The sequence below is a fragment of the Panthera onca genome, chromosome C2, assembly GCF_046562875.1.
Source record: "Panthera onca isolate mPanOnc1 chromosome C2, mPanOnc1 haplotype 2, whole genome shotgun sequence".
NCBI classification, from domain to species: Eukaryota; Metazoa; Chordata; class Mammalia; order Carnivora; family Felidae; genus Panthera; species Panthera onca.
In genome coordinates this window covers 2,004,868-2,030,672 of record NC_138347.1, presented here as the reverse complement: position 1 = coordinate 2,030,672, position 25,805 = coordinate 2,004,868, and the positions used below count along the sequence as shown (strand labels likewise).

Below are 25,805 nucleotides of genomic sequence, written 5' to 3'. Positions count from 1 at the left end.
GTGGAGCTTCTTTGCCTTTCCAAATAATTTTAGAATTAGCTTGTTCAGATTGACAAAAATCTCTTGCTGGGATTGCCTTGAATCTGTGGATCAGTCTGGAGGTATGTGACGTCACGACAATTACTCGACCGTAACCTAGAACATAGTCGAGCTCTCCGTTTATTTACGTCTTGTTAAATTACTCCCATCAGTATTTTTTATCATTCTCATGCACACATTCTGTGAGATTTATACCTAAGCTTTCATTTTTCATTCTGTTGTAAATCAAACTTTTAAACAAAAATTTTCAGTTTCAATTCTTTATTGCTATTATCTACAAATGAATTGGGGCTCCTGGGTGGCTCAGTCGGTTGAGCATCTGACTTCAGCTCAGGTCGTGATCTTGTCGTTTGTGAGTTCCAGCCCCGTATCCGGCTCCTTCGGATTCTGTGTCTCCCTCTCTGTCTGCCCCTCCCCTGCTCACACTCTGTCTCTCTCTCTCAAAAATAAGCAAAACATTTTAAAAAATTAAAAAAAAAAGAAATGAATTAACTTGGTGGCACCTGGTGTCTCAGTCAATTAAGCATCCAACTTTGGCTCAGGTCATGATCTCGCAGTTTGTGAGTTCAGCCCCACGTCGGGGTCTGTGCTGACAGCTCAGAGCCTGGAGCCTGCTTCAGATTCTGTATCTTCCTCTCTCTCTGAAACTCCCCTGTTTGTGCTCTGTCTCTTTCTCTCAAAAATAAATAAACGTCAAAAAATATTTTTAATAAAAAAAATAAATGAATTAATTTTTATTATTTTAGGCTTACATACTTCAACTTTGCCAAACTCTCTTATATTTCTAGGAGTTTTTTTGTTTATTCTTGGGGGTTTTCTATGTGGATGATCATGTCCTCTGGGAATGGAGACAACTGCATTTCTTCATTTTCAATATGCATGCGTTTTATTTCTTTTCCTTGCTTGTTGCACAGGTAAGGCTTCAGCGTGATGTTGAACAGGAACAGTGAGAGAGGACATCTGTATCTTCTTCCTGATCTTTAGCAGAAAGCATTCAGTCTTTTACAATTAAGTATGATGTTGGCTGTAAGTTTTTCATAGATGCCTTATATCAGGTTCAGAGTTTATTCAATCGTTCCTAGTTCACTATAAACTTTAAAAAAGTTAAACAGGAGGGAACACTCCCCAACTCATCTTATGAGATTTATAATCCTGTGACAACAAAGCCAGGCAAAGACACTACAGGAACAGAAAACTACAAAACAATATCCCTTATGAACATTGATGCAAAAATCTTCCATAAAACACTAGCAAATTGAATTCAGCAGCAGAGTAAAGGAATTATGCACCACAACCAAGGAGGACCTATTTCTCGAATTTAAGGGTGGTTCCACATATGAAAACCAGTCAATATAATAGCCAACATTACCAGAAGAAAGAAAAAAGTACATGGTCATCTCAATTGATGTGGAAAAAGCATTTGAAAAAGTTCAACACCCTCTCATGATAAAACACTCAACAAATTAGGAGTAGAAGGAACTACCTCAACAAAATAAAATATATATGTGAAAATCCCACAAGAAACATCATACTCAACAGTGAAAGACTGAGAGCTTTTCCTGTAAGATCAGGACAGACAGAGATGCCCACTTTCACTGCCTCTATTCACCACAGGACTGCAAGTTCTAGGAGAATAGTTAGAGAATAAAATACAGTAGCCCAAATTGGAAGGGAAAAAGTAAAATCGACTCTGTTCACAGGCACTGTGATCTTATTTGTAGAAAACCCTAAGGACCCGTTGGCACTAGCAAATGAGTTCAGAAAGACAGCAGGATACAAAGTCAAAATTCAGTTGCGTTTCCATACATTGCTAATGAACAACCCCAAAAGGAATGTATAAAACAATTCCATTTACGATTGCACCAAAAAAGAATAAAGTAAAATGAATTAACAACCACGGAGGTGAAAGCTGTACAACGAAAACTACAAAACATTGCTGAAACACAGTAAGGAAGACAAATAAATGGAAAGGCATTCCATGTTCAAGGATTGGAACACTCAATATCGTTACGATATCACTGTCATCTCAGGCAATCTACAGATGTAACACAATCACTACTGAAATCTCAGTGAGGTGTTTTACTGAAACCTAAAACCCCATCCTTAAATTCATGTGGAATCAAGGGATCCTGCATAGCCAAAACAATCCTGAAAAAAAAAAAAAAAACAAAGCTAGAGGACTCCCACTCCTTGATTTCAAAACTACAAATCTATAGGAAGGCAAACCATAAGAGACTCTTAAATACAGAGAACAAACTGAGGGTTGATGGGGGAGGGGAACAGGTGATGGGCACTGAGGAGGGCACTTGTTGGGATGAGCACTGGGTGTCGTATGTAAGCGATGAATCATGGGAATCTACTCCCAAAGCCAAGAGCACCCTGTACGCGCTGTAGGTTAGCTAACTTGACAATAAATTATGTGAAAAAAAAAAAAAACCACTACAAAGCTACAATAATGAGCACAGGGTGATACTGGCATAAAAACAGACATACAGACCAATGGAATAGAGTCCAGAAATAAACATATTAGGTGAAATCATTTTTGAAAGAGCTCCGAGTCCATTCAATGGAGAAATGACAGTCTCTTCAGCAAGCGGTGCAGGCAAAACTGACTATCCCCAGGCAAAAGAAGGTAAGTGGACTCTTACCTCACACCATACACAAAAATGAACTCAAAATAGACCCATGACCTAAAAGGAAGACCTGAAACTATAAAACTCTTAGAAGAAAACACAGGACAAAAGCTTTGCAACATTGGATTTCGCGGTGATTTCCTGGATGTGATACCAGAGGCACAGGCAACATACGAAAAATACAAAAAGTGGCCTTCACAAAAATTGTAAATATTTTGCATCAGAAGGCAATACCAATGGAAAAGAAAAGGTAACCTAAATAAAATGAGAGAAAATATTTGAAAATCATGTGATAAGAAATTATATATAACACGTGTGGAGAATTCCCAAAACTCAACAACAAGAAGCAAAACAACCCAATTCCAAAATGAGCAAAGGACTTGAATGGACATTTTTCCAAAGAAGAAGCACAAATTACGTGACCTATAAGCATGTGAAAGAGGCTCCACGTTACTAATCACTAGAGAAACACAAATCAAAACTACCATGAGAAGCCACCTTACGTCCATAGAATAATATAGAATAATATAGAATATATATTATATTATATAGAATATTCACACAAATAGAAACACAACGAGGAGATAACACGTAATCAACATACGTAACAAGGAGAAAATAAGTGTTGATGAGGACGTGGACAAACCGAAGTCCTCGCGTGTCTTTAGTAGCAGTGAGAAAAGGCCCAGCTACCGTGGAAGCTTGTGTGGTGGTTCTTGAAGGAGTAGCAACGGACTTACTCTATGGTCTGGGGGTTATACTGGGAATATGCTCAGAAGAACTGCAAGTAGGGATTCGAAGAGATGCTTGGACACACATGTTCACAGTGACCCCGGTGCCCTCAGCAGATAGATGGATGAGCAGATGTGGCCCATCCATACCGTGGAACGTTATTCAGCCGTAAAGGGAAGCAAGTCTGACTAGAACACGGATGAGGCATGAGGACACTGGGCCGAGTGAAATGTGATTCCACTTATGTGAGGAGCTTCAGAGACAGAAAGCAGAAGCGTGGGCTCCAGGGCCGGGGAGGGGACACGGCAGAGCACAGAGGGTCTCAGGTGGGGAGACCGCTGGGACGGGGCCTCTTCTCCAGCACTCTGACCCCAACACTGTCTGCCCGGGCTTTCCCCAAGGCCATCTATGGAACTCGGGGTCCTTGGAGTTCCGTGGGGTTCGCCCTCCTGCACGGGGGCTGGAGATCCTGTCCAGGTGGTGAGGGTACCAACAGTGACAGGAACCTTGCTTATCTCCCTCACAAGTGCACTGGTTCCATGCGTCTTGGGCCTGGGATCTGACACCCTTGCTTCATGATCTTGTCAACTTTCAGAGTTGGCCCAGGTGGGAAGGAATCCCGTCCCCGTTACCCCATCTTGGCTGGAGCACTGCCTCCCCCGCTCCATCACCTTTCTGCTAAATGGGTAGAGCCCGTGGGAGGAACACAGGACGACCCCAGGCCCATAGAGGATGTCCTCCCTATGGGAGAACTCCGTGGAGCACCCAGACCCACTTGTCTGGGGCCTGTTTGCCCAGATGGGGCTGTGGGTGGAAACGGGCCAGGGGCTGAGAACCCCCAGACCATGACCCGTGTGCAGGTGACCAGCCTGGGAAGCCCTGAGCACTGGGCCCACCGGCAGAGCTTCCTGGGCCAGGGCGTGAGTCCCACCCGTGGCCCTGCCCACACGAGGTAGGCCCCGCCTCTGGGACTGCTCAGTCCCTAGAAATGTTCGTGGCTGGAGGAGACCGTGTCTGGGCAAAACCCTGGGGTCTCCGCACCCCCATGAGGGTCAGATGAAAGGAAACAAATCGGCCGGTGAAGTGAGTTTATTGGGCTTCCTGAAGAGGTGCTGACAGGTTAGGAGTCAAAGCCAAGTGACCCAAGCAGAGAAAGGGGGCAAGAAGGACCGGTGACCCAGAACAGGTGCAGGTGCCTCCTGGGAGCAGAAGCCCCAGGAAGCTGCGGGGTCAGCGTTCCTGGGAGGCAGGAGGTCAAGGTCAGGCCTGATGGGTGGCCAGGAGGACCAGAGTCACCAGGTGGGACCTGAGCCCGGCTGGCCCTGGGGGCACGTGCCCATCAGCAGCAGGACTGGCCTGAGGCGGGGCCGCAGCAGGCAGGGCGGGGGCACGCGGGGCGGCAGAGCAGGGATACACTGGAGGAGGGTCTGCAGCAGGGGCTGGGCTGGCAGCAGGAGGGGGCTGAGCAGGGGGAGTCCTCACAGCACACAGGGGTGCAGCAGACGGGCTTGCAGCAGACAGGGGTGCAGCAGGCGGGTCTGCACACGGGACGGCAGAGCAGGGACACGCAGGAGGAGGGTCTGCAGCAGGGGCTGGGCTGGCAGCAGGAGGGGGCTGAGCAGGGGGAGTCCTCGCAGCAGACAGGAGTGCAGCACACAGGCTTGCAGCAGACAGGGGTGCAGCAGACGGGCTTGCAGCACACAGGGGTGCAGCAGTCTCCCTGGCAGGGGGAGGAGGTGCAGCAGGACGGCTGGCAGCATGAAGAGGTTGTGCAGGGGGAGTCCTGGCAGCAGACAGGGGTGCAGCAGGCGGGCCTGCACACAGGGCGGCAGAGCAAGGACACGCAGGAGGAGGGTCTGCAGCAGGGGCTGGGCTGGCAGCAGGAGGGGGCTGAGCAGGGGGAGTCCTCGCAGCACACAGGGGTGCAGCAGACGGGCTTGCAGCAGTCTTCCTGGCAGGGGGAGGAGGTGTAGCAGGACGGCTGGCAGCATGAAGAGGTTGTGCAGGGGGAGTCCTCACAGCAGACAGGGGTGCAGCAGACGGGCTTGCAGCAGACAGGGGTGCAGCAGACGGGCTTGCAGCACGCAGGGGTGCAGCAGACGGGCTTGCAGCACGCAGGGGTGCAGCAGACGGGCTTGCAGCACGCAGGGGTGCAGCAGTCTCCCCGGCAGGGGGAGGAGGGGCCGCACAGGAGGGTCAGGCAGGGGGCCGGGGCGCGGCACGGGGGCTCGCAGCAGCTCTCTGGGCAGTCGTCCACCTGCCAGGGGGAGTCGGGGCAGGAGTCCGAGGCCCCAGGCAGGCAGACGCGGCTGCCATAGCTCAGGTCGCTGGAGCAGACGGACAGGGTGGACGCGGCCATGGCGGGGGCGGTGGGTTGGAGGAGGGAGTGGGTGTGGGTGTGGGTGTGTGCGTGAGGAGTGCGTATGTGTGCCGGGTACCCTGGGACGCCATGGCTTTTATATCTGCCCCGGGCTTGTGTTGTCCCCACAGGAGCCTCACCCCCTTCCTTGTTGGTGTGGTGCCAGGTCAGGGAAGCCACATTAGATGAGTCAGTTGCCCAGGAGGTTCTGATGACCGCCTGACTGGGGTCTGGCCCTCGGGGAAGCCGGGGTCCCTGTGGGGAGTCAGGGAAGTGGGTGTCCGTGCCTCCCTGTGGCAGACGGCCGTGACGGCCCCCCATGGGGCGGCTTGTGGCTGCACCGGGTTCCGCGGGTTAAGTGGGAGAAAGGTGCAGACCTGCTCCCACTGCCCCAGGGGGCCCAGGAGGACATCAGGTCCCGTGGGGGGGGCCACGTGCTGGGCGGGAGCAGAGGGCAGCGTCGCAGGCACCTGGTGCCACTGGGAGCCTGGGGTCGTTGGTCTGTCATATGCACACCCGCGGCAGAGATGCGGGGGTGTGGCCGCGGGGCGTGAGGGTCCCAGCACACAGACGGCAGCCCCAGGAGGGAGGCAGGCAGCCGGGGCGGGTCTGTCTCTTACGCCCATGGGTGCACGGTGCTCCCATGGGGGAGGCGGTGTGGGTGTCACAGAAGCAGTGATGACAGCACAGGACAACTCTCAGAGATTTTGGCGATTCCGTGGCATTGACGGGGATCTGGGTGGTGCCCTGGTGTAAGCTCGAGGGGTGACGGGGCAACAGCAGGGGACAGCGTCTTGTGCCAGCCAGGAGGCGGACGGCGGGTCTGCAGGATCCTGCCCTGGCGTCGGTGTCCCCCTGATAGAACCCAGCAGTGAAGCCACGTGGGCCTGGGGGTTTCTACGTGGATTTGTTTGAAATTATAGATTCACCAGAAGTTATAAAAAATTATACCGGGAGCTCCTGTCGCCCTTTACGCATTTCCCTCAGTGATGGCCACTTGTGTAACGTTAGCACAAGTCACAACCAGGAGATCGGCCACCCAAGATCCCACCACATTTACCCACATCGGTCTGTGTGTGTGTGTGTGTGTGTGTGTGTGTGTGCATCTCAGTGTGCGTGTGTCTCTGTGTGGGCACGCATGTGCCTCTCTGCAGTGTTCGTATTTGTGGATCATACGGCCACCGCGGTCAGTGTGGGCGCGACCGGAGGCCCCCTCCAGCGCCCCTGACGGCCACACCCCACACCCAGCACATGCATCCCTGGCCGCGCACACCCGCCTCTCCACCTCTACTCCTTGGCTGTACCGAGGCCGTTGCCGAAGTGGAATCACACAGCAGGCCACTGTCGGAGGTTTTCTCGTACTTGGCTCCCTTGAGACGCAGGCACGGTTCTGTGGTCCGATGCCCTGTGCCGCTTTACGGTTCGCCTGCTGAAGGACGGGCGGGCTGCGGGAAGGTTCTTACGGACACATCCAATGTCTTTAATAGAACGGGGCTGTTCGGGTTATGTATTTCCTCTTGAGTGGAGAAATACATTCTTGTCCATTTCACTGGGGTTGTCGAATCCACGCACGTCACGTGGCTCATGATGTCCCCTTATCACACTTCCTGGGGGGTCCGGGGGGCCTCCAGTGAGGCTGCTCCCCTCATTGTCCGTGTCAGCGATCGGCAGCTTCTCTGCCAGTACCTTCTTTGCCTCTCCCTTCCTTCTCTCTCTGCAAGGAGCATTAAGGGACTAGAGGGGGACGCTGTGAAACTCCACGACGGGTCTGGGTTCATGGAGGGGCTGAGATGCAACCGTGGGGGTCCCAGGGCGCAGGACCAGTATGCTGCTTGGCCATTCAGTTTCCATCGATATTTCACTCATGCACAGGTGGCCTTCAGCGGGTGCCCGTGCCCTCCACGCCCCATGGCTGAGCACAGCACCCCCTCACCCCAGGACGATGCCCCAGAGCACACAGTGTGGACAGAGAGGGCACATCTCCTGAAGACTGCGCGAGAGTGATGGACACTCGTGGATCCACAGCAACGCTCAAAAGAAGACGTCAGGCGACGTGGGATGCAAGAAGATATGGTCCCAGTGAACCCAGAACAGAAAGCCATCGTGTGCAGGTGATGGGGGGGGGGGGCGGGCAGGAATTCAACGTCTTAGGAGAAGACCCTCAAAATAGCACTAATGACGATGTTGGTGACATTAGCTACCATTTTCTGAGTCAGTGGGGGCTCTGAGCATTTCACATCTGGTAACCCACTTAATTTTCACATCAACTAAGTGACACGTCATTCCATACTGCGAATGAACAGAGGAGGGAGCCTGGGCACAGAGAGGTTAAGCAACCTACTCAAGGTCACGCAGCCCAACGTGGCTGACGCGGGACTGAAGCCAGCGCATACGGGATCTACGCTCTAACCAGGACTTCCTCATTCCTAAGAAAATGGTGGAAGACAGCAAGTGTTCAAGGAAATTGAACACCAAGCAGCTGGATTAAAGACTCACAACAGAGGCAGGAAAGAGCAATCATGTCAGCAGTCGGAAGGACAAACGCTGGTGGCACCCCCAAAACACAAGAAAACACCCACAGATGTGGTCAGACAGCATGTAACGCACGGACGGGGTGTTCAGCTGAGACCAAACGCGATAACCCAGTGGCCAGAGAGGGAGAGGAGCAGCTAAGATCAAAACAACAGTCAAAGAAATTAAAAAAGGGTTGGGGGGGCGCCTGGGTGGCTCAGTCGATTAAGCGTCCAAACGTTTTTACAAGTTTATTTTTTTTAATGTTTATTTTGAGACACAGAGAGACAGAGCATGAACAGGGGAGGGGCAGAGAGAGAGAGGGAGACACAGAATCGGAAGCAGGCTCCAGGCTCTGAGCTGTCAGCACACAGCCCGACATGGGGCTCAAACTCACGGACCGTGAGATCATGACCTGAGCCGAAGTCGGACGCTTAACCCACCGGGCCCCCCAGGCGTCCCCTCTTTTTCACTTTTAAATGCGGCTGCTGGGATGGCTGTAATACATATGTGGCTCGTACCATGTTTCTCTCAGACGGTGGCCCTTCAGATGATCCCAGAAAGCTGAAAGGCGTGGGGCGCGGCCAGATGGTGGGAGAAACACCCAATTCCGTCTCAAGGAGGAATTTCTCACGCCGTATAGTTGATTCGTGACTCGACCAGTTGAAACACAAATATGAAGGGAGACTTAGACATTCACTAGTGTGACTGAAAACAGGATGTATGTCTTTCAAAACAGCAGGGAAAATAGAAGAAAAACATCCATGGTGGGTATTTTAAAGACAAGAAGCAGCAGAAACAAAAAGAAAATGACAGCAGGCAGGGCTCAGCCGTCGGTTTCGAAGGACATTTCATCTATCAGGGCAGGGTGCCTGGGGGGCTCAGTCAGTTAAGCGCCCAACTCTCGACTTCGGTTCAGGTCACGAGCTCACGGGTTGTGGGTCTGAGCCCCGAGTCGGGCTCTGCGCTGACAGCTCAGAGTCTGCTTGGGATTCTCTCTCTCTCTGCCTTTCTCTGCCCTTCCTCCACTCATGTTCTCTCTCTCTCTAAGATAAATAAACTAAAAAAAAAAAACACCCAAAGTACATTTCATCTACTATTTTTTATTAGACAACAAAACTCTCGAAACGGTTCGTCATATCAAAACCCAGAAAGATGGTGGTACCATCACGACCCAAGGAGCCAACAGGGCCTTGAGGAGTGCTTGGCCGTGTGCCGCACTCAGCTGCCTCCCGCCTCCCGCTGAGGTGCCGCTGATCCGGAGTGGGGACCGCCCGCCTCCTGCACGTCGGGGGCTCACTGGGCAGCTCTCCCTGCCGCCCGCCCTCCCTCGGGGGCCCTCCGACTCTTCAGTCAGGTCGTACACACCTGCCGTGAAAACCACGAGGGACAAATGAAAAGACACCGTGGCTGACAGGGAAGGGCCCCTCGAGAATTAAGGGTCCACAAACGACAGGGACACACACACGGTCCTTCCTGAGAGTCGGGGCGTCACGGGGCTGCGCCTCACCTCCGGGAACCCGTGGGCGAGTGGGGCTGACCACCGTCCTGCTGGTGGTCAGAGCCACAGAGAGCTGCTCACGTCCAGAGGGTGCCGGGCGCCCTGACCCTTTCTGTGCCTGCCCCCCCTCCCCGCCAGCTTGAGAAGCCTTCAGCTGGTTCTAAATGAAGACAGAAAAAACCTGATGGAAATCAAAGGGCACCGATTACAGGAAGGCACGTTGAAACTTGAAAACAAGCGAGTGATTTAGCACACTCCTCCAGTGAGCCCCAGGTGATGTCCTGCGGGGTGGGTGCCGGCCGCCCGGCCGTCCGTGAGTGTGGGACCAGCTGTCCCCGTGAGGCCCGCACACCTGACGTCCGCGGCCGCGAAGTCTCGGGCCCTGCTGATCCACTCGGGGCTGCTGGCTGTTCACAACCGCTCGAAACGCTGGATTTCGGGTGCACGTCGGTGAGACTAAAGGTGCCCTTCCTCTCTTCTCATCCCGGGTCAGAGCCCAGGGAAGCGCCCCTGCTCTGATCCGCAGCACTTTGCAGAACCCAGAGTCGCTTCGGGCCCCAGGGCACGTGCCAGTCTGGCCGACTGGGACTAGGGAGCGAGCGGTTCTGGGGGTCGAAGGGACCACAAGTCAACGGCAGGCGCCCGCCAGGGAGGGCAGAGGAAGAAGGGGAGGAGGGGTCTTCAGGGAGAAGCAGGACGGGGCTGGGCGCCTGGGCCGTCCTGGCAGGGAGGGTGGGGTGGGGGCCAGAAGCTGAAGCTCAGTGAGATGGGGCAGAGGAGGGGAGGGGCGGCGCCCAGGGAGAGGCCAGGCTGCTGGGTGGGTGGGTGTGGCTGTTTACCGAGCGACTTGGGGACCGGGGACGAGGGACAGGACACGCCCTGCACCACAGTGGGGGGGCATGTTGGCATCCACAGGGATCCCGGGTGACTGGCCGGCCAGCCATCCAGGAGTCACAATGTTTTGTGCCAGGAAACGCTCCCCAAGGGACACCTGCTTCCTTCTGACCGCAGGTTGGTACATCACAATGTTGCCAGGCATGGTTTCCCTCGAATGTGGCCAGAGGGCTTGTGAGGCCTCCCAGACGTGGCCCCTCCTCACTGGGGATCATCGTGGCCCAGGGCACGTGCCTGCTGGGCACCGTGCCTGTAGGGCCGGTGGGAATCCCTCCTCCCCGTTTCTTCCAACAAGGCGACCTGCCTGAACACTTGAAATCCTGAGGGGACAGCCCAATGAGACCCACCATTTTCAGTACCCCAGACCCTGGGCTGTTGGTCCGGGGAGATGGTTAATTTTATGCATCATCTTGGCCAGGCCATCATGCTCAGTTGTTTGGTCAAATACATACAAACATTGCTGTGAAGGCCCAGACTGGTATTTACATCGGTCGGCTCTGAGTGAAGCAGATTATCTGCCATATGGTGGGTGGGCCTCACACAATCAGTTGAAGGACTCGGAGCACAGACAGAGGTCCCCCAAGAGGTAGCCGGGGTCTACCAGCAGACCATCTCTGGGCTCAAGCTCCAACATCAGCTCATCCCTGGGGAGCCTGCCCTGCAGATTTTGGACTTGCCGGCCCCCGCACTCACGTGAACCTATGCCTCAAAACCGCCGCATGTTTACGCACACATCCTATTGGCTGTGTCTCTGGAGCATCCTGACCGACACGGGCTCCCGTCATCACCGCGCACAGCACTCATGCTCCCGGCGTCTTCACACAGAGGTAAGCGCTTGCCCCTGTGCCGAGGGCCACCGGAGAGTGGCTGGCACCATGAATGCCCCCAAGGCGGAAGCTCTATTAACCGGGCCTCCTTTGTCCCTGGCAAAGGCTCAGGGCCCGACAGATGGCCCTCCGTCCCTCACTGGTGAAGGGCTCTAGGGGCCTCCCAGGTGGGCAGGCTTGTGGGGCTGCCGGGGGACAGCCAGCGCAGGAGGCCCAGCAGGGGGTGCGGGTGGCCGCCCTGCCCGACGGTGCTGTTGTGATGGACGTGACTCCAGGCCTCTCAGAGCAGCCCCGCCCGCGTGCAACATCGCAGCCCTTCCCTGCTGGCCGAGACGCGCATTCGAGGCCTTCGGAGGGGCTGACGGTGACTTTATTGGTTAACAAATAGGTCGTTCACGTAGGACAGGACAAAGTGACCTCAATCCAGCTATGATAGAGAGGAAGACACCGGGTGACACACAGGGCCCTCGGGAAGCTGGAGCTGCCCCAGGGAACCAGCCCAACAGTGAGGGCTCAGCTTTGTCTGCTGCGGTGGGCACCTGGGGGCAGAAGGAGACCCCAGACTGGGCTCGAGGCTCCGAATACTTTGGGTGGGAGTCCCAGTAGCAGTGGGGGGACGTGCCCATCAGCAGCAGGACTGGCCCGAGGCGAGCACACAGCAGGCAGGGCGGGGGCACACGGGGTGGCAGAGCAGGGACACGCAGGAGGAGGGTCTGCAGCAGGGGCTGGGCTGGCAGCAGGAGGGGGCTGAGCAAGGGGAGTCCTTGCAGCACACAGGGGTGCAGCAGACAGGCTTGCAGCAGACAGGGGTGCAGCAGGTGGGCCTGCACACGGGGCGGCAGAGCAGGGACACGCAGGAGGCCGGGCGGCAACAGGAGGAGGCAGGAGCGCAGCAGGCGGGACGGGGGCACGCGGGGCGGCAGAGCAGGGACACGCAGGAGGAGGGCCTGCAGCAGGGGCTGGGCTGGCAGCAGGAGGGGGCTGAGCAGGAGGAGTCCTCGCAGCAGACAGGGGTGCAGCAGACGGGCTTGCAGCACACAGGGGTGCAGCAGACGGGCTTGCAGCACACAGGGGTGCAGCAGACGGGCTTGCAGCACGCAGGGGTGCAGCAGTCTTCCTGGCAGGGGGAGGAGGTGCAGCAGGACGGCTGGCAGCATGAAGAGGTTGTGCAGGGGGAGTCCTCACAGCAGACAGGGGTGCAGCAGACGGGCTTGCAGCACGCAGGGGTGCAGCAGACGGGCTCGCAGCAGACAGGGGTGCAGCACACGGGCTCGCAGCAGACAGGGGTGCAGCACACGGGCTTGCAGCAGACAGGGGTGCAGCACACGGGCTTGCAGCACACAGGGGTGCAGCACACGGGCTTGCAGCACGCAGGGGTGCAGCAGTCTCCCCGGCAGGGGGAGGAGGGGCCGCACAGGAGGGTCAGGCAGGGGGCCGGGGCGCGGCACGGGGGCTCGCAGCAGCTCTCTGGGCAGTCGTCCACCTGCCAGGGGGAGTCGGGGCCGGAGTCCGAGGCCCCGGGCAGGCAGACGCGGCTGCCATAGCTCAGGTCGCTGGAGCAGGCGGACAGGGTGGACGCGGCCATGGCGGGGGCGGTGGGGCTGCAGGAGGGTGTGTGGGTGTGTGAGTGTGTGTGTGTGTGAGTGTGTGAGGAGCTCCGGCTGTCTGTCGGCTTTTATACCTCCCGGCTGTGTGTTGTCCCAGCAGCAGGCTGAGTGAAGCTCCCCTTCCTTGTTGGTGTTTGGTGCTCTGCTGAGTGCTCACTATGCTGCTTCCCAGTCCGAGAGCCGCTGGCTTGTGAGGCTCTTGAGTGGACCTCAGGCCATCCTGACCTGCGTTCGTCCCGGAGGAGAGACAGTAGAGATGCTTTGATGCTTTTGCGGAGACCGTAGCAATCAGGAGATTTTCTGGAAGCGACAGCCCGGGCTCCATCTCGTGGGGGACTGCCCGTGTAAACAGACCTTGTCTCCAAGGGCAGGGACGAGGAGGGGGGCAGTCCTGGAATCTGGGCTCTGAGCCAAGGGAGGGAGGCCCAGCTGAGGACAGGTCTGGCGATGCTCGGCCGGCCTGGCCACAGGGCAGGATGCACCGTGTGGGGTGATGCCGCTGTTTGCAGTGGGCGTAGATTGGACTCGCTCTCCCGGGAGGGAGTCCTGGGGCAGGTGTGAGGGCAAAGAGTCCTGGGGGCAGAGACTGGCTCACAGAAGGGGCCAGGGTCACAGGCATTGGCTAGCACCGTACGAATGACCGTGAGGGGCCATGTGTCTGCTTCACCGCCTCATGCCCCATGCTTGCTTCCACACCTGAGACCTGGTGAGCACATAACACCCCACGTGGCCCCTCACGTCCTCGCGGACACTCGGCCATGGTACTCTAAGCTGCAGGCCTCTGGCGGGGGCTTGTGGGGGCCCAGGGGGCTTCAGGGTTTAAAGCCTCACTGACCCCTGATGGATGGGACTGGGGGCTCTGCCAGTCAGCCCTCAGTGGACAAATGTTATTATCTCAAAGAAATAGTGGCTTAAAACTTACCGAATCTATTGAAAAACTTTAATCTACACATCCAGGAGGCTCGACGCACTCAAATAAGTTACGCACAAAAGACCCGCAGACACACACGTCGCGGCGAGGGTGCCGATGGCAACGTGGATCCACGGGAAAATGGGAAGAGAACCAGAAGTGATGAAAAGGCCAGGAGAGCAAAAGCCTTACATCTCATCCTTGTTTTCCTTTCTTCTCACAGCTTCTTCAAAGTCATAAGAAGCATTAGGCAATAATTACAACAATACATTATTGGGTTTTTTTACATGGACCGATGGAGTGTGTGTTAACAGCAAGACCACGAAAGGGGACAAGAAGGGACAGCATCCCATACGAAAGGGACAAGAAAGGACAGCGTCCTGTATGAAAAGGAGAATGTTTTTATGTCACGGGAGTGGAGCTGGTATAAATCAGAAGCTAATTCGGCTAAGGTAAAATAAACACGCGTAAGCCCTAGAGAGCAAACACTAGGAGAAACTTTTTTTTTAAGTGAAAAATCATTAAATAAAAAAGCCGCCTGAGAAAACATTCACTAAGTGCACAGGAACGTGCCAACGGAGGACGAGAGGAACGCGGGCGGGCGACGCGAGACGCAGAGGGAGTGGAACGGGGTGGTAGCAGGTGCTCCCTCCAGCTGCGGCTGGTTCTCCCCGCGGGCGGCGGTCATGTGATGGAAAATCGCCGCTCACGCTGGATTAGCAAATGTTGACGCTTGGCTCCTGGGGGACTAGAGTCAGGTTCCTGTGAGCCCCTGGTCTCATTTTCATCAACCGATCAATACAGAACGCCGTTTCATGTGTGTCCAGGAAAAAACACAGCGTCTCCCTTCACCCGCACATAACGCTCCTGACGCCAGCTGCGTGGGTGCCCCATGATTAAGTTCCATTCCGACACTCCCCAGTGCTAGCGCAGACCCCAGGTTAAGGGTGCGGGCCACGAGACTGCCCCCACTTCAGAGGCCAGCCACTGGTAGTAGGTGCCCAGCTACCCACAACGTCTGCCTGACTTGGCTACAGAACGGAGGTTCCTGTGACCTCCCCCTCGGGTTTATTACTTTGCTAGGGAAATAGATGAGCTCTATTGCTGATTTGTTACAAAGGTTATTTTAAAGGATACAGATAAACAGCCGCATGGAGGGATGCGCAAGGCGAGGCCTGTGGCGGGGGGGGGGCGGCGAGTACAGGAGCTTCTCTCCCTGTGGAGTTGGGGTGCGCCACCCTCCTCGGCACATGGACACATTCACCAGACTGGAAGTTCTCAGAATTCTGCACGTTGGGGTTTCTATGGAGGCTTCCTCATGCAGGCACGATCTGTCATTAACTAAGTTTCTAGCCACTCTCCCCTTTCCTGAGGATGGGAATGGAGCCTACAGCATGAAGCTTCTAACCAAAGCTTGGTCATTCTGGTGAGTAGCCCCCATCCTGAAGCTAACCCAGAGTCAGTCACCTCATTAGAACAGAAATCATTCCTACCACCCAGGAAGTCCCAAGGCATTTAGGAGCTCTGTGTCAGGAACTGGGGTCAAAGACCAAATATTAGCAAGAACCAGGGACAGAAACACATATATTTTATTATACACATATTCTATATATATATCATATTATATATCTCAACATACATTATTATTTCACAGTGAATATCTAGCATTCATTGCTGATTCTCTGAACTCACCTCTAATTGCAACATAACTCACACCCGAAGGAAGCTTATTTAACACATGTATTTTCTCCAAGAGGCACACCGCAGCCTTCTTGCACAATGAGGCCATGTCAAGCAGTGACATCACCAAAAGAAGCACAGGATCATGGAAAATGTGGCACTAAATAGACAGCACAAGACACCTGTTTGACTTCCACTGGGAACCTGTGTGTGGGGGCACCCAATGTTTTGCTGCTCAATGCACGTCCATGAAACACTGTGAAAGCACTGTGAGTATTGACTTTGAGATTACAGATCAATTTTAGTGAGTAGCTGAAGTTGCAAATGCCAAATCCATGAATAACGAGGATCAATAATAACATCAATTGTGAATGAATTAAATAATACAATCAAGGGGAAGATTGTTAGACTGGATAAAATTGAGATTCAACTATATACTCATTATAGGAGACACACTTTAGAGTCAAAGATACAGCTAGACTGGAAGTAAAAGGATAGGAAAAACATATGCGAACACCAGCCACAAGAAAATATTAATATTTACTAACATCAGATAAAGTAGACTTTAAACCAAAAATTGTTACTAGAGACAAAGAGGGATATTTTATAATGATAAAAAAGTCAATCCATGAGGAACATGTAACAATTATAAACACATATGCAAATAATAACTGAGTACCAAAATAGACAAAGCAAAAGCTGACACACATAAAGGAAAAAAATAGACCATTCAATAACATTAGTTGAAGACCTCAATATCCCAATTTCAACAATGGAAAGAACAACTGGAGAGAAGATCACCAAGGACATGAAGAGTACTATAAACTAGCAAGACCTAATGGACATCTGTAGGACACCCCAACCAACAACAGCAGATGTACGTCCTTCAGTAATGCACATGGCACATCCAATAGGACAGAGCATAGGCTAGGCCATAAACAAACACCACTACGTTAAAATGGATACAAAAATGCAAAGTATGTTCTCTGACCACAGGGGAATGAAATTAGAAATTAGTAACAGAAAAGAAATTGGGGGAATTCATAAATATGTGGACACTAAACAACCCACTCCTAAATAACCAAAAGGTCAAAGAAGAATTCAAAAGGGAAATCATAAAATACTTCTAGGGGCACCTGGGTGGCTCAGAAGGTTGAGCATCCGACTTCAGTTCAGGTCATGATCTCGTGGTTTGTGGGTTCGAGCCCTGCATCGGGCTCTGTGCTAATAGCTCAGAGCCTGGAGCCTGCTTCGGATTCCGTGTCTCCCTCTTTCTCTCCCCCTCCCTGCTTGTGATCTCTCACTCTCTTTTTCAAAAATAAATTTTTAAATTTTTAAAAATTAAAAAAATACTTTTAAATGAATGAAAGTGAAGATCGAAATACTAGAACTTACAGGATGCAGCTTCTTAGAGATTTACAGCTGTAAGTTGCTATATTCCACTTTCAGACATGGCAGACAAGCAGAAGGAAGGAAATGATAAAGATCAGACGATAAATAAGTTAAATAGAGAATGGAAAAATAATACAGAAACGTCAATAAAGCCAATAAAACTGGTTCTTTGAAAAGATAAAAAAAATTGACAATCCTTCAGCTACATTGATCAAGGAGAGAGAGGCAGACGGAGAGACCGAGAGAGAGAAGACTCAAACGGTGAGAATCAGAAATGAGAGAACAGTGCTGTCAGCCTTTACAGAAACAAAGAGGATTATAAAGAAATGCTATGAACAACTGTGTGCCAAGAAATTATATACGTTAGATGAACAGATCCTTAGGAACAAAATGACTGTCAGACTGGTACTCTAGAGGCTGTAGAACATCATTTTGTTGCATTAAAGAAAATATAAATCCGTGGGAAAACACCCCCGTTTAAGGATGAGAAGACCTGGGGCGCCTGGGTGGCTCAGTCGCTTAAGTGTCCGACTCTTGATTTCGACCCGTGTTCGGGTCACAATCGCACGGGTTTGTGGGTTCTAGCCCTGCTGCGGAGCCTGCTTGGGATTCTCTCTCTCCCTGTCTCTCCCTGCCCCTCCCCTGCTCCCTCCCTCCCTCTCTCAAAATACATAAATAAACTTTAAATACAACATAAAGAAAGCCACTTGTATAAAAGCTGCTTCCCGGAGTGATGTAATTTGAGTCCCCTGGGTAGCGCTATCTCGGTGATAGGACGTGTTCACCACATGCTGTGTTTAATCCCCTACGTAGAAGCACTAGGATAAAAGACATTTCTGCAACACAAGTTTTACCCGAAGAAATAATCACTGAGCACAGCAGAAAGTAAGAGATGAAGCGGACAGCACAGCCAGCCCGTGGGCGGTACACACGTCAGAGTCGTCCAGAGTAGAGTCCTCGCATCCAACTATTGGAGTCGTGTTCAGGACAGTAGCTGACAAGACAGAGGCTTTACGCCGAGAAGTGGAATTTATGTAAAGCAGAAGAAAACAGAAATTATAGAAAGGGGAAGATGCAGCGAATGGAGTAGAAAACTCGGCAGGCTTGACGGCAGGAAAGAGAGGGGCTTTCGTGAGCAGACGTCACTGACGCATCGGGGAGTGTCGCCTTCCACAGCGCAAGCCAGCAAGGACCGTGACCGGGGGCGGAAGGGCCCTCCTTTCCTAACTGAGGACTCTGACCTGGTCACACACCTATGAAGTGCACTGTCCTGGGCCCCACGGGGAAGCAGCAACGGGCCCCTGGGGGCCTCACCTTGGGGGGCTTCCAGCCTGGTGGGGGGATGGGAATATTAGCTGGATCTGAGGTGGATGAAACCGCAGATCGCAGGTAACCACGTCCAAAAGGGCCTCTTCTTAGCGTTTTATTGTCTACATTTCCCGTGAAGAGACGGCAAAGTAAAAACTCTAAGCATCATCCCTAGCCTTCGACGGTTCAGCCCACCAGAAAAATTACCATTGCAGGAATTACCGGTACGAATTCCCAGCAAACGGTGCCTCAGGATCTGCTTGCACACACACACTGTGACGGGGACCTCACTACCTACCGAGTCCGGCCACTCTTGACCCTACAGATACCGTAGGAGCCTCTGGCTGGAGCCTGGCCACAGTCTGGGGCGGCCGTGCCCGCTGTACGCGGGGGCAGTGAGGACATCACAAAGGAACATGAGTAAAAAGCATCACTGACCTTAGGGGGAAGATTGGGAACTTTCAAGGTTATGACGATCGAAAATTCTTCAGGGAAGAGGTCGCATTGGAAGAAAATCCTCGATGCGGGGAAGCTCATGGCGTGGGGGGCGGCGGCCGAGAGCTGGAGTCCTCGCACGCCATTCGCCTGTGTCACCCTGATTCCGCCCGCAGCGCCATTTGGAGGGAGGGCCTCTGCCAGGATGTCCAGGGGGCGCAGGTCTGTGTCAGGGAAACCACACGTGGGTTATGCGGGTGCTTACGGGGTGCCTGGCGCGGCAGGCTCTGAACCCTCATGGGGCCCCTACGAGTTTCCCCTGGAACCAGTGGGGAAACCGAGGCCCCGAGGGTTAAGACGGCAGTTGAGTCTGCGGCGACCCCTCCCCGCTCCGCCAAACCCTGGAGCACATCCCGTGCTGCCACTGTTTCCCAGTTGAGGGCCGAGCCCTGTGCTGGGCGAGCCAGGGGACAGAGGACGGATGAGTCCCCTCGGGGGCTGGGCTCCAGGAGTTCAGGGACCCTGGAACGTGGAGCGTGGCATTTCCTGTGGCCTCAGCGGGGCTCCGTGACTCGTGTCCCCACGTGCTGTGGAAGGTAGGGCCGCCGTGGGACGGGCACTGCTCCTCACACAGCCTGCAGAGGGGCAGACATGCTCCCGGAGAGCCTCCGTCCTACAGCTCAAGGTCGTCAGAAACACAGCTGAGGGGCTGGCCCGCCTCAGCCGAGGCCAGATGATGGGAAAGGAAAATGGGGAGCCCGGAGGGGGGCACCTGTGCCCAGAGAGGCTGTTTCTGGACCAACTCACAGGGCCCGGCCTCCAGAAGGGAGGTGCCGGCTTGGAGTAGAGCCCGTGGCTGCCGCCCGGGACCCTTCCCGACCCGGCCACGCGAGGTCAGCGGCAATGACAGTGGAGGCTGACCTGAGGTCCAGTGTGGTCTGTCACAGGTGTCCCTCCCTCCGTCCCTACAGGAGCCATGGTCTCTTGATTCAGTGTCCTTCCAGGATGGAGAAGCCTCCCTGGGACAGGAGGCCCCATGACCGGGGTCTTGAAGGGCTTTCTGTGCCGTCGCAGCCTGGCGAGGCCCACGGCATACACCCGCCTGCATTGGTCTGGGACATAGTGACCTGTGTCCTCTCCCAAGTGCAAGGCCTGTCCAGGACGGACACTGTGGTACCTCCATTTCCCCAGAAGTGTGGGGCCGGCCCCTGGCCTATCGTCGTTGCTGGATAAATGTCTGCCACACTGATGTGAACTGGGCAGGGAAAGCGGGGTACCCTGCAGAGGGTCTTGAACATGGGTTGTGCCTGCCGCCACAGGCTGAGAGACTCGAGGGACACAGGCTGTGTCCGCCGCTCGTGGTGAGGGCGTGGGCAGAGAAACAGCGGCAAGAGTAGTTTGTAGCAGGTGCTGGGACCCAGGAACCCGGACCGCCTCCCGTGAGCACACAGCGCCACTTTGGGCTCGTGGCTGGCTCCAAGTAGATGGACATTCGGCCGTCACTGACCAGTCCTCTGGTTTACCAGGGGAACAGCTCTTCAGAGCAGGGTCGCCGTCACCAACAAAACCCAGAAAACTTCAGCGGTGACTGCCGCCCCTCTGGCTGGCTCTGTCTTCACGGGCACTCGGCACACCTTTCCTGTTATACGGGTTCCGAGCCCAGTCCCCGCTGGCAGGGACAGACGGCTAATATTTGGGGACGGTTGCCAGCTTCCAGGCGCCCCTGTGGGCTACGTCCACCTCATGCACACCTGGCCCAGGCTGGTGTCGCACAGAGGACGTGACCGATTCCCTGTGCCTGGAAAAACCTCGAAGGCCTCGATCAGGGTGCAGAGGAAGGGCACCCAGCCCTCTGTCTGCTCTCTGAATGTGGGTGAGGACACCGGGTGACCAGAGTGGAGAGCTCCTTCCCAGCGAGGCTGGGGAACATCACTCCCTCTCCTGAGTCACATGGCCACCCACCGCAGTCACACCGGACCAAACCCCAGCAGCTGGGGCAGACGTATACCTACAGTTCTCAGGCAGCCCACAGAATAATCCAGAAAACCCAGGGACACCCTCCCTTAGGGGTTGAACCAGTGATCCTCCTTGAAGCAAGGGCTGTGGCTCAAGGGGTGTGGGGGTCTGGAGTCACTTCCAGCCTGTTGGGGGACGACATGATCACGACTCCCCATTTCTGTGAGAAGCAGAGTCTGGAGGCAGCACCAGCGAGAACGGTGGGTGGCGACTGATGCATCTGAGAGGGGCTTTGCTGTTCCCTAGTTGGACCCCCTTCTGAGGACAGGGCAGGCTGAGCTCACAAACCCTGCCCCCGCCCTCGGCCAGCAGCCCCGTCAGAGGCCACCCCCTGCAGGGCTGAGCAGCCAGGTGGCCTGGGACCAGGACCCGTGAGGACAGGGCACATTTCCCCCCCTCGGATCAGAGGGACGTAAGAAGGAAAGTCTGAAACAGGAGTTCAGAGGACAGGCACCAGGCGCAAAGAAGAAATGACAAGACAGCGAGCCGCGGGCCTGTGGTCCGGAGTCGGGGAAGACGGGTCCCAAGCGTTGCTGGGTTGCAGCACTGAGTGCCATCAGGACTTGGGGGCCAGGCGGAGGGGGCAGAACGATGGGCACCCCAGTATGGATACTCCGGCTCCCTAATGCCCCCAGCAGGACACCGAGCAGGGCTGTGCCCCCGGGGCTCACAGGAGGGGAGCCCGGAGCAGCCATTGCAGTGGGGACCATGGACCTGCCCATGCTGCCCAGGAGCATGGAGCACGACCCAGATCACACCTGCCCCCTCCACCCCCTCCACGCCCCCCACCCCCCCATGGGTTTCACCGTCAGATCCCTGCCGGTCGCTGGTCAGGAGGAAGCGTGTGCACGGCGCATGGGGGCCAGTGGGGCGCGAGAGGGGCCTGAACTGGGTCAGGAGGACAACCACGGCTGACTCTGGGGGGCGCTGTGAGGAGGGGCGGGTATATCAGCATTGTCACTATTGTTCCCGAGTTACAAATGGCACGTGGAGAGCCGGGAGACCATGGGCTTCTTGGAAAGAGCGGCGCTAGAACTCCCTCCTGGAGAAGGGTCTGCGTCCCTCAAGGGTCTGCACGCCAAGGGCAGGGGTCACCCCTGAGGCAGCTGTGTGTGTGTGTGGGGGGGGGGGCAGGGTCCCAGACCGACTGTAGGGAGGAGACTGGCATCTCAGGGGTGGGGGCGAGCCTGGGCTCCGGGACCTAACCCTGACGAGGCCTGGGGCAGGAGGGGCACCAGGGTCGGACTCCAAGTCCTCTGGGGTTGTGTCGGGGTGGGGCCCCTGGGGGGTGTGAGGCTCTAAGGAAACACTGTGCCCCACATTCACCCCCCAAAACGCTGAGAGACGCTGGGCGCACGGCCCGGCCGGATGGTTTAGGCCGAGGCCCCACCAGGCTCTGGCCCCTCGTTCAGGACAGCGCGTCTGCCACCAGGCAGGCCGCCAGCACCCAGGACGGGCCTCGGCCCGGCTGCGCCCCGGACACAGGCAATCGGGGTGCGTCAGCAGCACGGGGAGCCCCGAGTCTGGCTGATCCCCCAGCGAGCCCCTCCCTCCCTCCGTTGTTTGGCTAAAGAGCCTCTTCCTGGGCCCCCTCCCCCCACTGCCATGCAGACGCGCAGGCTCCGCCGCGACACACGCTCGGTCCGCGGCCTCCGGGTCTCCACCCCCGCCCCGCGTGCCGTCTGCACGCGCGGGCGGGGAGTTCCTGCCTCCCTGGAGGTGTTCCCGCTGGAGGCAGGGAGGAGGGGTGACCGAGTCTACAAGAGGCAGAGCCACCGCAGGACCCTCAGACGCACACGGAGACGCTCGGCAAGTTCATTCTAACCAGCTGGACACACACGCACCGCAGCGCCCTGCTCCGCCGGGAGGCTGTGTACGCGTGCGGGCCGCGACATGTCCCGTGCCGACCTTGACCCTGCCGCGTGCCGACCGTGCCCACGCCGCGCGCTGACCACGACCACGCCGCGTGCCGACCGTGACCACGCTACGTGCCCATGGCCACGGGACCCCGACTCCCGGCCTCCACAGCAGCCGGCCCCGAAGCCGTCGGCCCAAAGGTCGGCGACTGACCCCCTCCCCCAACCCCTAACAGCTCACGTCGGAGGCCGGGCTTCGCCTTGGCTGCCTGCAGCTTCCCCACCCCACGGTCTCCGGGCTGCCCAGAGCCTCTCTTCTACCCCTATGACTTCCCTCCCTCCCCGGCTCGGAGTCTGCCAAACCCGGTGCTGGTGGGGGGGGGCCCCCTGTCACAGCCAGCTTGGAAGGAACAGCCCCTGCTTCTTCTCATTTAGGGGGTCTTCCTTTACTCTACAGAGACTTCTTGAAAGCGCAGCTTCAGGGGTACTTGTCCTCAGGGTACTTACAATTTAGCGGTGGTAGCCACGAATACATGAACTCAAAACCGGCCACACGTAGGTCCTAAACGAGCCTCTAGATCTTAAGAGCCGTCCCACAACTAACTCACTGAAACTGAAACTCTCAGAGCCTCGGTTTTCTCATCTGTAAGATGGGAAGGTGGGGGCTTCTCCGGTCAGGGACCCAGCTGAGCGGCTGGGTGGGTGAGCCGGTAACAGCAGCAAGGCAAAGCGGAGGAAGCAGTGAAGGCTGTTAATCACTCACTGCAGTGGTCTGAGCAAGAGGTGAAAACCAGAGGAAGCACGGACTGCCCCCCCCCCACCCCCCGGGAAAGGCATGTGGTGGGGGTCATGCCTAGGAGCCCAGGATGAAAGCCTCCCGTGGTTCAAGGAGTCCTGGAGTGGGGAGGAGTGGGAGGGAGGGTTGGGCATGAAGCACCGGGTACTGAGTCAGAGCGGGGATGGGGGGGAGTGGCTTCCAGGCATCCCTCCAGGAGGCCTCTGATGGCGGCCCCAGGGCTAGAAATGCACATGTACATCGGAGCATGGCTGGCGGGCCTGGGTCCCTGCTGCAGTTTCCCCAGGATGGCAGTGCCCTGGCTGTGTCCCAATCCCAGTGTGTGGCGGGGCTTTCTCGTGCCGCCCGCTGGGTGAAGCCTTCGTGATTGACTGCCGCTGGGCTGATAGGTCACGCATAGGATTTCTGGCCCGGAGCCAGGCTCTTCACGCTCCAGAACTCTTTCCTGGGAGGGCTTTCTGTACTGGAGCCCGTCAAGACCCAGGTTATTCGGGAGAGGCCACCTGCGTTGGCTGGCAGTGCAGGTGTGGGCCACAGCTCCTCAGCCAGCTGGACCCTGACACTCTAGATGGCCTCCAAGAAGGGGGGCTCCCCCACTGCGGCGGGAAAGGAGGCAGAACTCAATGGCCAAGAAAGTCCCCCTTACTCTGGGGATTTCATTGATTTAAATTGTGTGCCCAGAGCCCAGGAGAAGTTTATTTCCAGGAATTTAGGTTGGGGTATTATAAGTGTTGCTCTGTGGGACAGTAAGACTGACTGTATAGCCATCATCACAAATCAGACCAGTTTGGGCCTAAGAAGAGGCAGGTGGACCCGTGCGGACAAGAGATGGAGAATTCAAATGCCCATGGGTCAGTAGTCCGCGTGGATCAGCGTGGAGGGAAGGGCATTCAAGAGAGGGTGATGGCAAGGCTGGGTGTCTGTGGGGAGAAAACCAGGCTGAACTCCTCCCTGAACAGGACATGTAGTCGTCCCTCCCAGGACGTCCCTCCCTCCTCCTCCCAGGAGGGTGGACCGAGAACGCTCCACGTTGGAGGATTGGTGGCTGTCTCTGTGACTTTGGGGTACAGATGATTCCCCAAACAAGCTCAATAAACACGAGCCATTAGAAAGAAGCCGGTGCATTTGCTCATGTCAAAACAAGAACTTCTGCTCAGGAAAGACACCACACCACGGGCAGAGCCAATAGTCCCAGCACGGAACAAGAAAGGTGTCTGTCATACCAAGAAAGGTACAGAAGGAACAGGAAGCCCCCGAAAACCAACAAGGAAAACCTAGGAACAATCTTCACCAAAAAAAAACCCAACAACAACAACAAAAACAAAGGTAGGCAACCTAAAAAAGAAGAAACCCAAAGGGCTCACATATGACGAAATACTCAAGTCAATAAGGAGTCAGATTAATGCAATAATAATAAAATGCAAAATATGCAAAAAAATGCAAAAATAATAAAAGACCACTTTTCTCCTATTATACTGGTTAAAAAAGGAAATAGGAAAACAGTGTAAAGACGGAGCATGAATAGGAAAATAACTCATGTCCCTTTTGTGTGTTCAAACCTGCTTTTCTTAACTTGTTTTAAAGGAAGCCAAGGGATACGGAAGAGGTTGACACACTGGGCTTTGAGCGGGACCCTGAGACTCTCTGGGGCTGCAGCACGGACACATCCAAAACCGGCGAAGGCAAAAGCAGTGTGGCAGTTAGACCACTGCGCTTTCAGGGAGGTGCCAAAATAGCAATGACACCAAGAATAACCTCGAAAGGCATAACAGAGTGCCCGTGGCCGGCCAGAGCTAAGCCCTCTACACACATCGACACTTTTCCATCCATGTTCACCCGCTTCAGTCTCCCGCCAAAGTCTGCTTTAACTCCTTGGGTTCAAGGGTACTCAGTGTGCACATTGCCCAAAGGGTCAAGCAGACGGTACAGCAGGGACTGGGGCCTTTGCGTCCAGCTCTCCTGAGACCTGTGTGTCCCAGAGCCTCTGTCGTTGGCCTTTCAGAGGCTCAGTCTCCTCATTAGTAATAGGGAATGGTATCCCCCTTTCTTGCAGGGCTGTAGGAGGGATTGGAAATACTGTCTGGCAGGTAGAAGTCGCTCCCCAGAAATGGACAGCCTCACAGTGACTGATCTGGAAACGGACTGCCTGTCCCTCACGAGGCAGTCAGCCCTGTGCTGGGCCACGTTTCAGGTCAGCTGTTAACTTCCTACATGAGTCTGTGGGAGGATGTAGCTGCCTGCAGGAAGGCAGGCTCCCAGGGCTGGCTAAGCAGGAGCCGAGTAAGATCCATGTGGCAAGTACACAGCGT

At 55.2% G+C, this 25,805-nt stretch overlaps 3 protein-coding genes across 4 annotated transcripts in view; all 3 read right to left on the bottom strand.

Annotated features, from left to right (window-relative positions):
• TSPEAR (thrombospondin type laminin G domain and EAR repeats) overlaps positions 1–25,805 on the bottom strand; it is a 155,809-nt gene that overhangs the window by 35,789 nt on the left and 94,215 nt on the right. Inside the window, exon 2 of the mRNA XM_060641014.3 lies at positions 18,832–19,052. Within this exon, the coding sequence (XP_060496997.3) occupies positions 18,832–19,052 (221 nt within the window). The remainder of the gene's footprint in view (positions 1–18,831; positions 19,053–25,805) is intronic.
• Positions 4,656–5,763, bottom strand: LOC144617342 (uncharacterized). 2 transcript variants are annotated; one of them, XM_078452606.2, is made up of 3 exons: positions 5,321–5,763; positions 4,924–5,218; positions 4,656–4,881 (listed from the first exon to the last, which is right to left on the bottom strand). In XM_078452606.2, exons 1-3 carry the CDS (start codon positions 5,761–5,763, stop codon positions 4,744–4,746), a joined length of 876 nt encoding a protein of 291 aa, XP_078308732.2. In that variant the 3' UTR covers positions 4,656–4,743. The 2 variants fall into 2 exon arrangements, with proteins under 2 accessions (XP_078308732.2, XP_078308730.2); XM_078452604.2 differs by having other exon boundaries at positions 4,656–5,218.
• LOC144617341 (uncharacterized) lies at positions 12,122–13,081 on the bottom strand. Its single transcript, XM_078452601.2, has 2 exons — positions 12,302–13,081; positions 12,122–12,226 (listed from the first exon to the last, which is right to left on the bottom strand). Exons 1-2 carry the CDS (start codon positions 13,079–13,081, stop codon positions 12,122–12,124), a joined length of 885 nt encoding a protein of 294 aa, XP_078308727.2.

Bases quoted from the DNA above. Each gene is read 5' to 3' on its own strand.
- LOC144617342 (XM_078452604.2), bottom strand. From the start codon at position 5,763: ATGGCCGCGTCCACCCTGTCCGTCTGCTCCAGCGACCTGAGCTATGGC. The intron at 5,219-5,320 runs GTGCTGCGAGGA...CCCTGTGTGCAG, and splicing joins CCCGTCTGCTGCACCCCTGT to GCCCGCCTGCTGCACCCCTG.
- LOC144617341 (XM_078452601.2), bottom strand. From the start codon at position 13,081: ATGGCCGCGTCCACCCTGTCCGCCTGCTCCAGCGACCTGAGCTATGGC. The intron at 12,227-12,301 runs GTCTGCTGCAAG...TCCTGCTGCCAG, and splicing joins GGCCCACCTGCTGCACCCCT to CCCAGCCCCTGCTGCAGACC.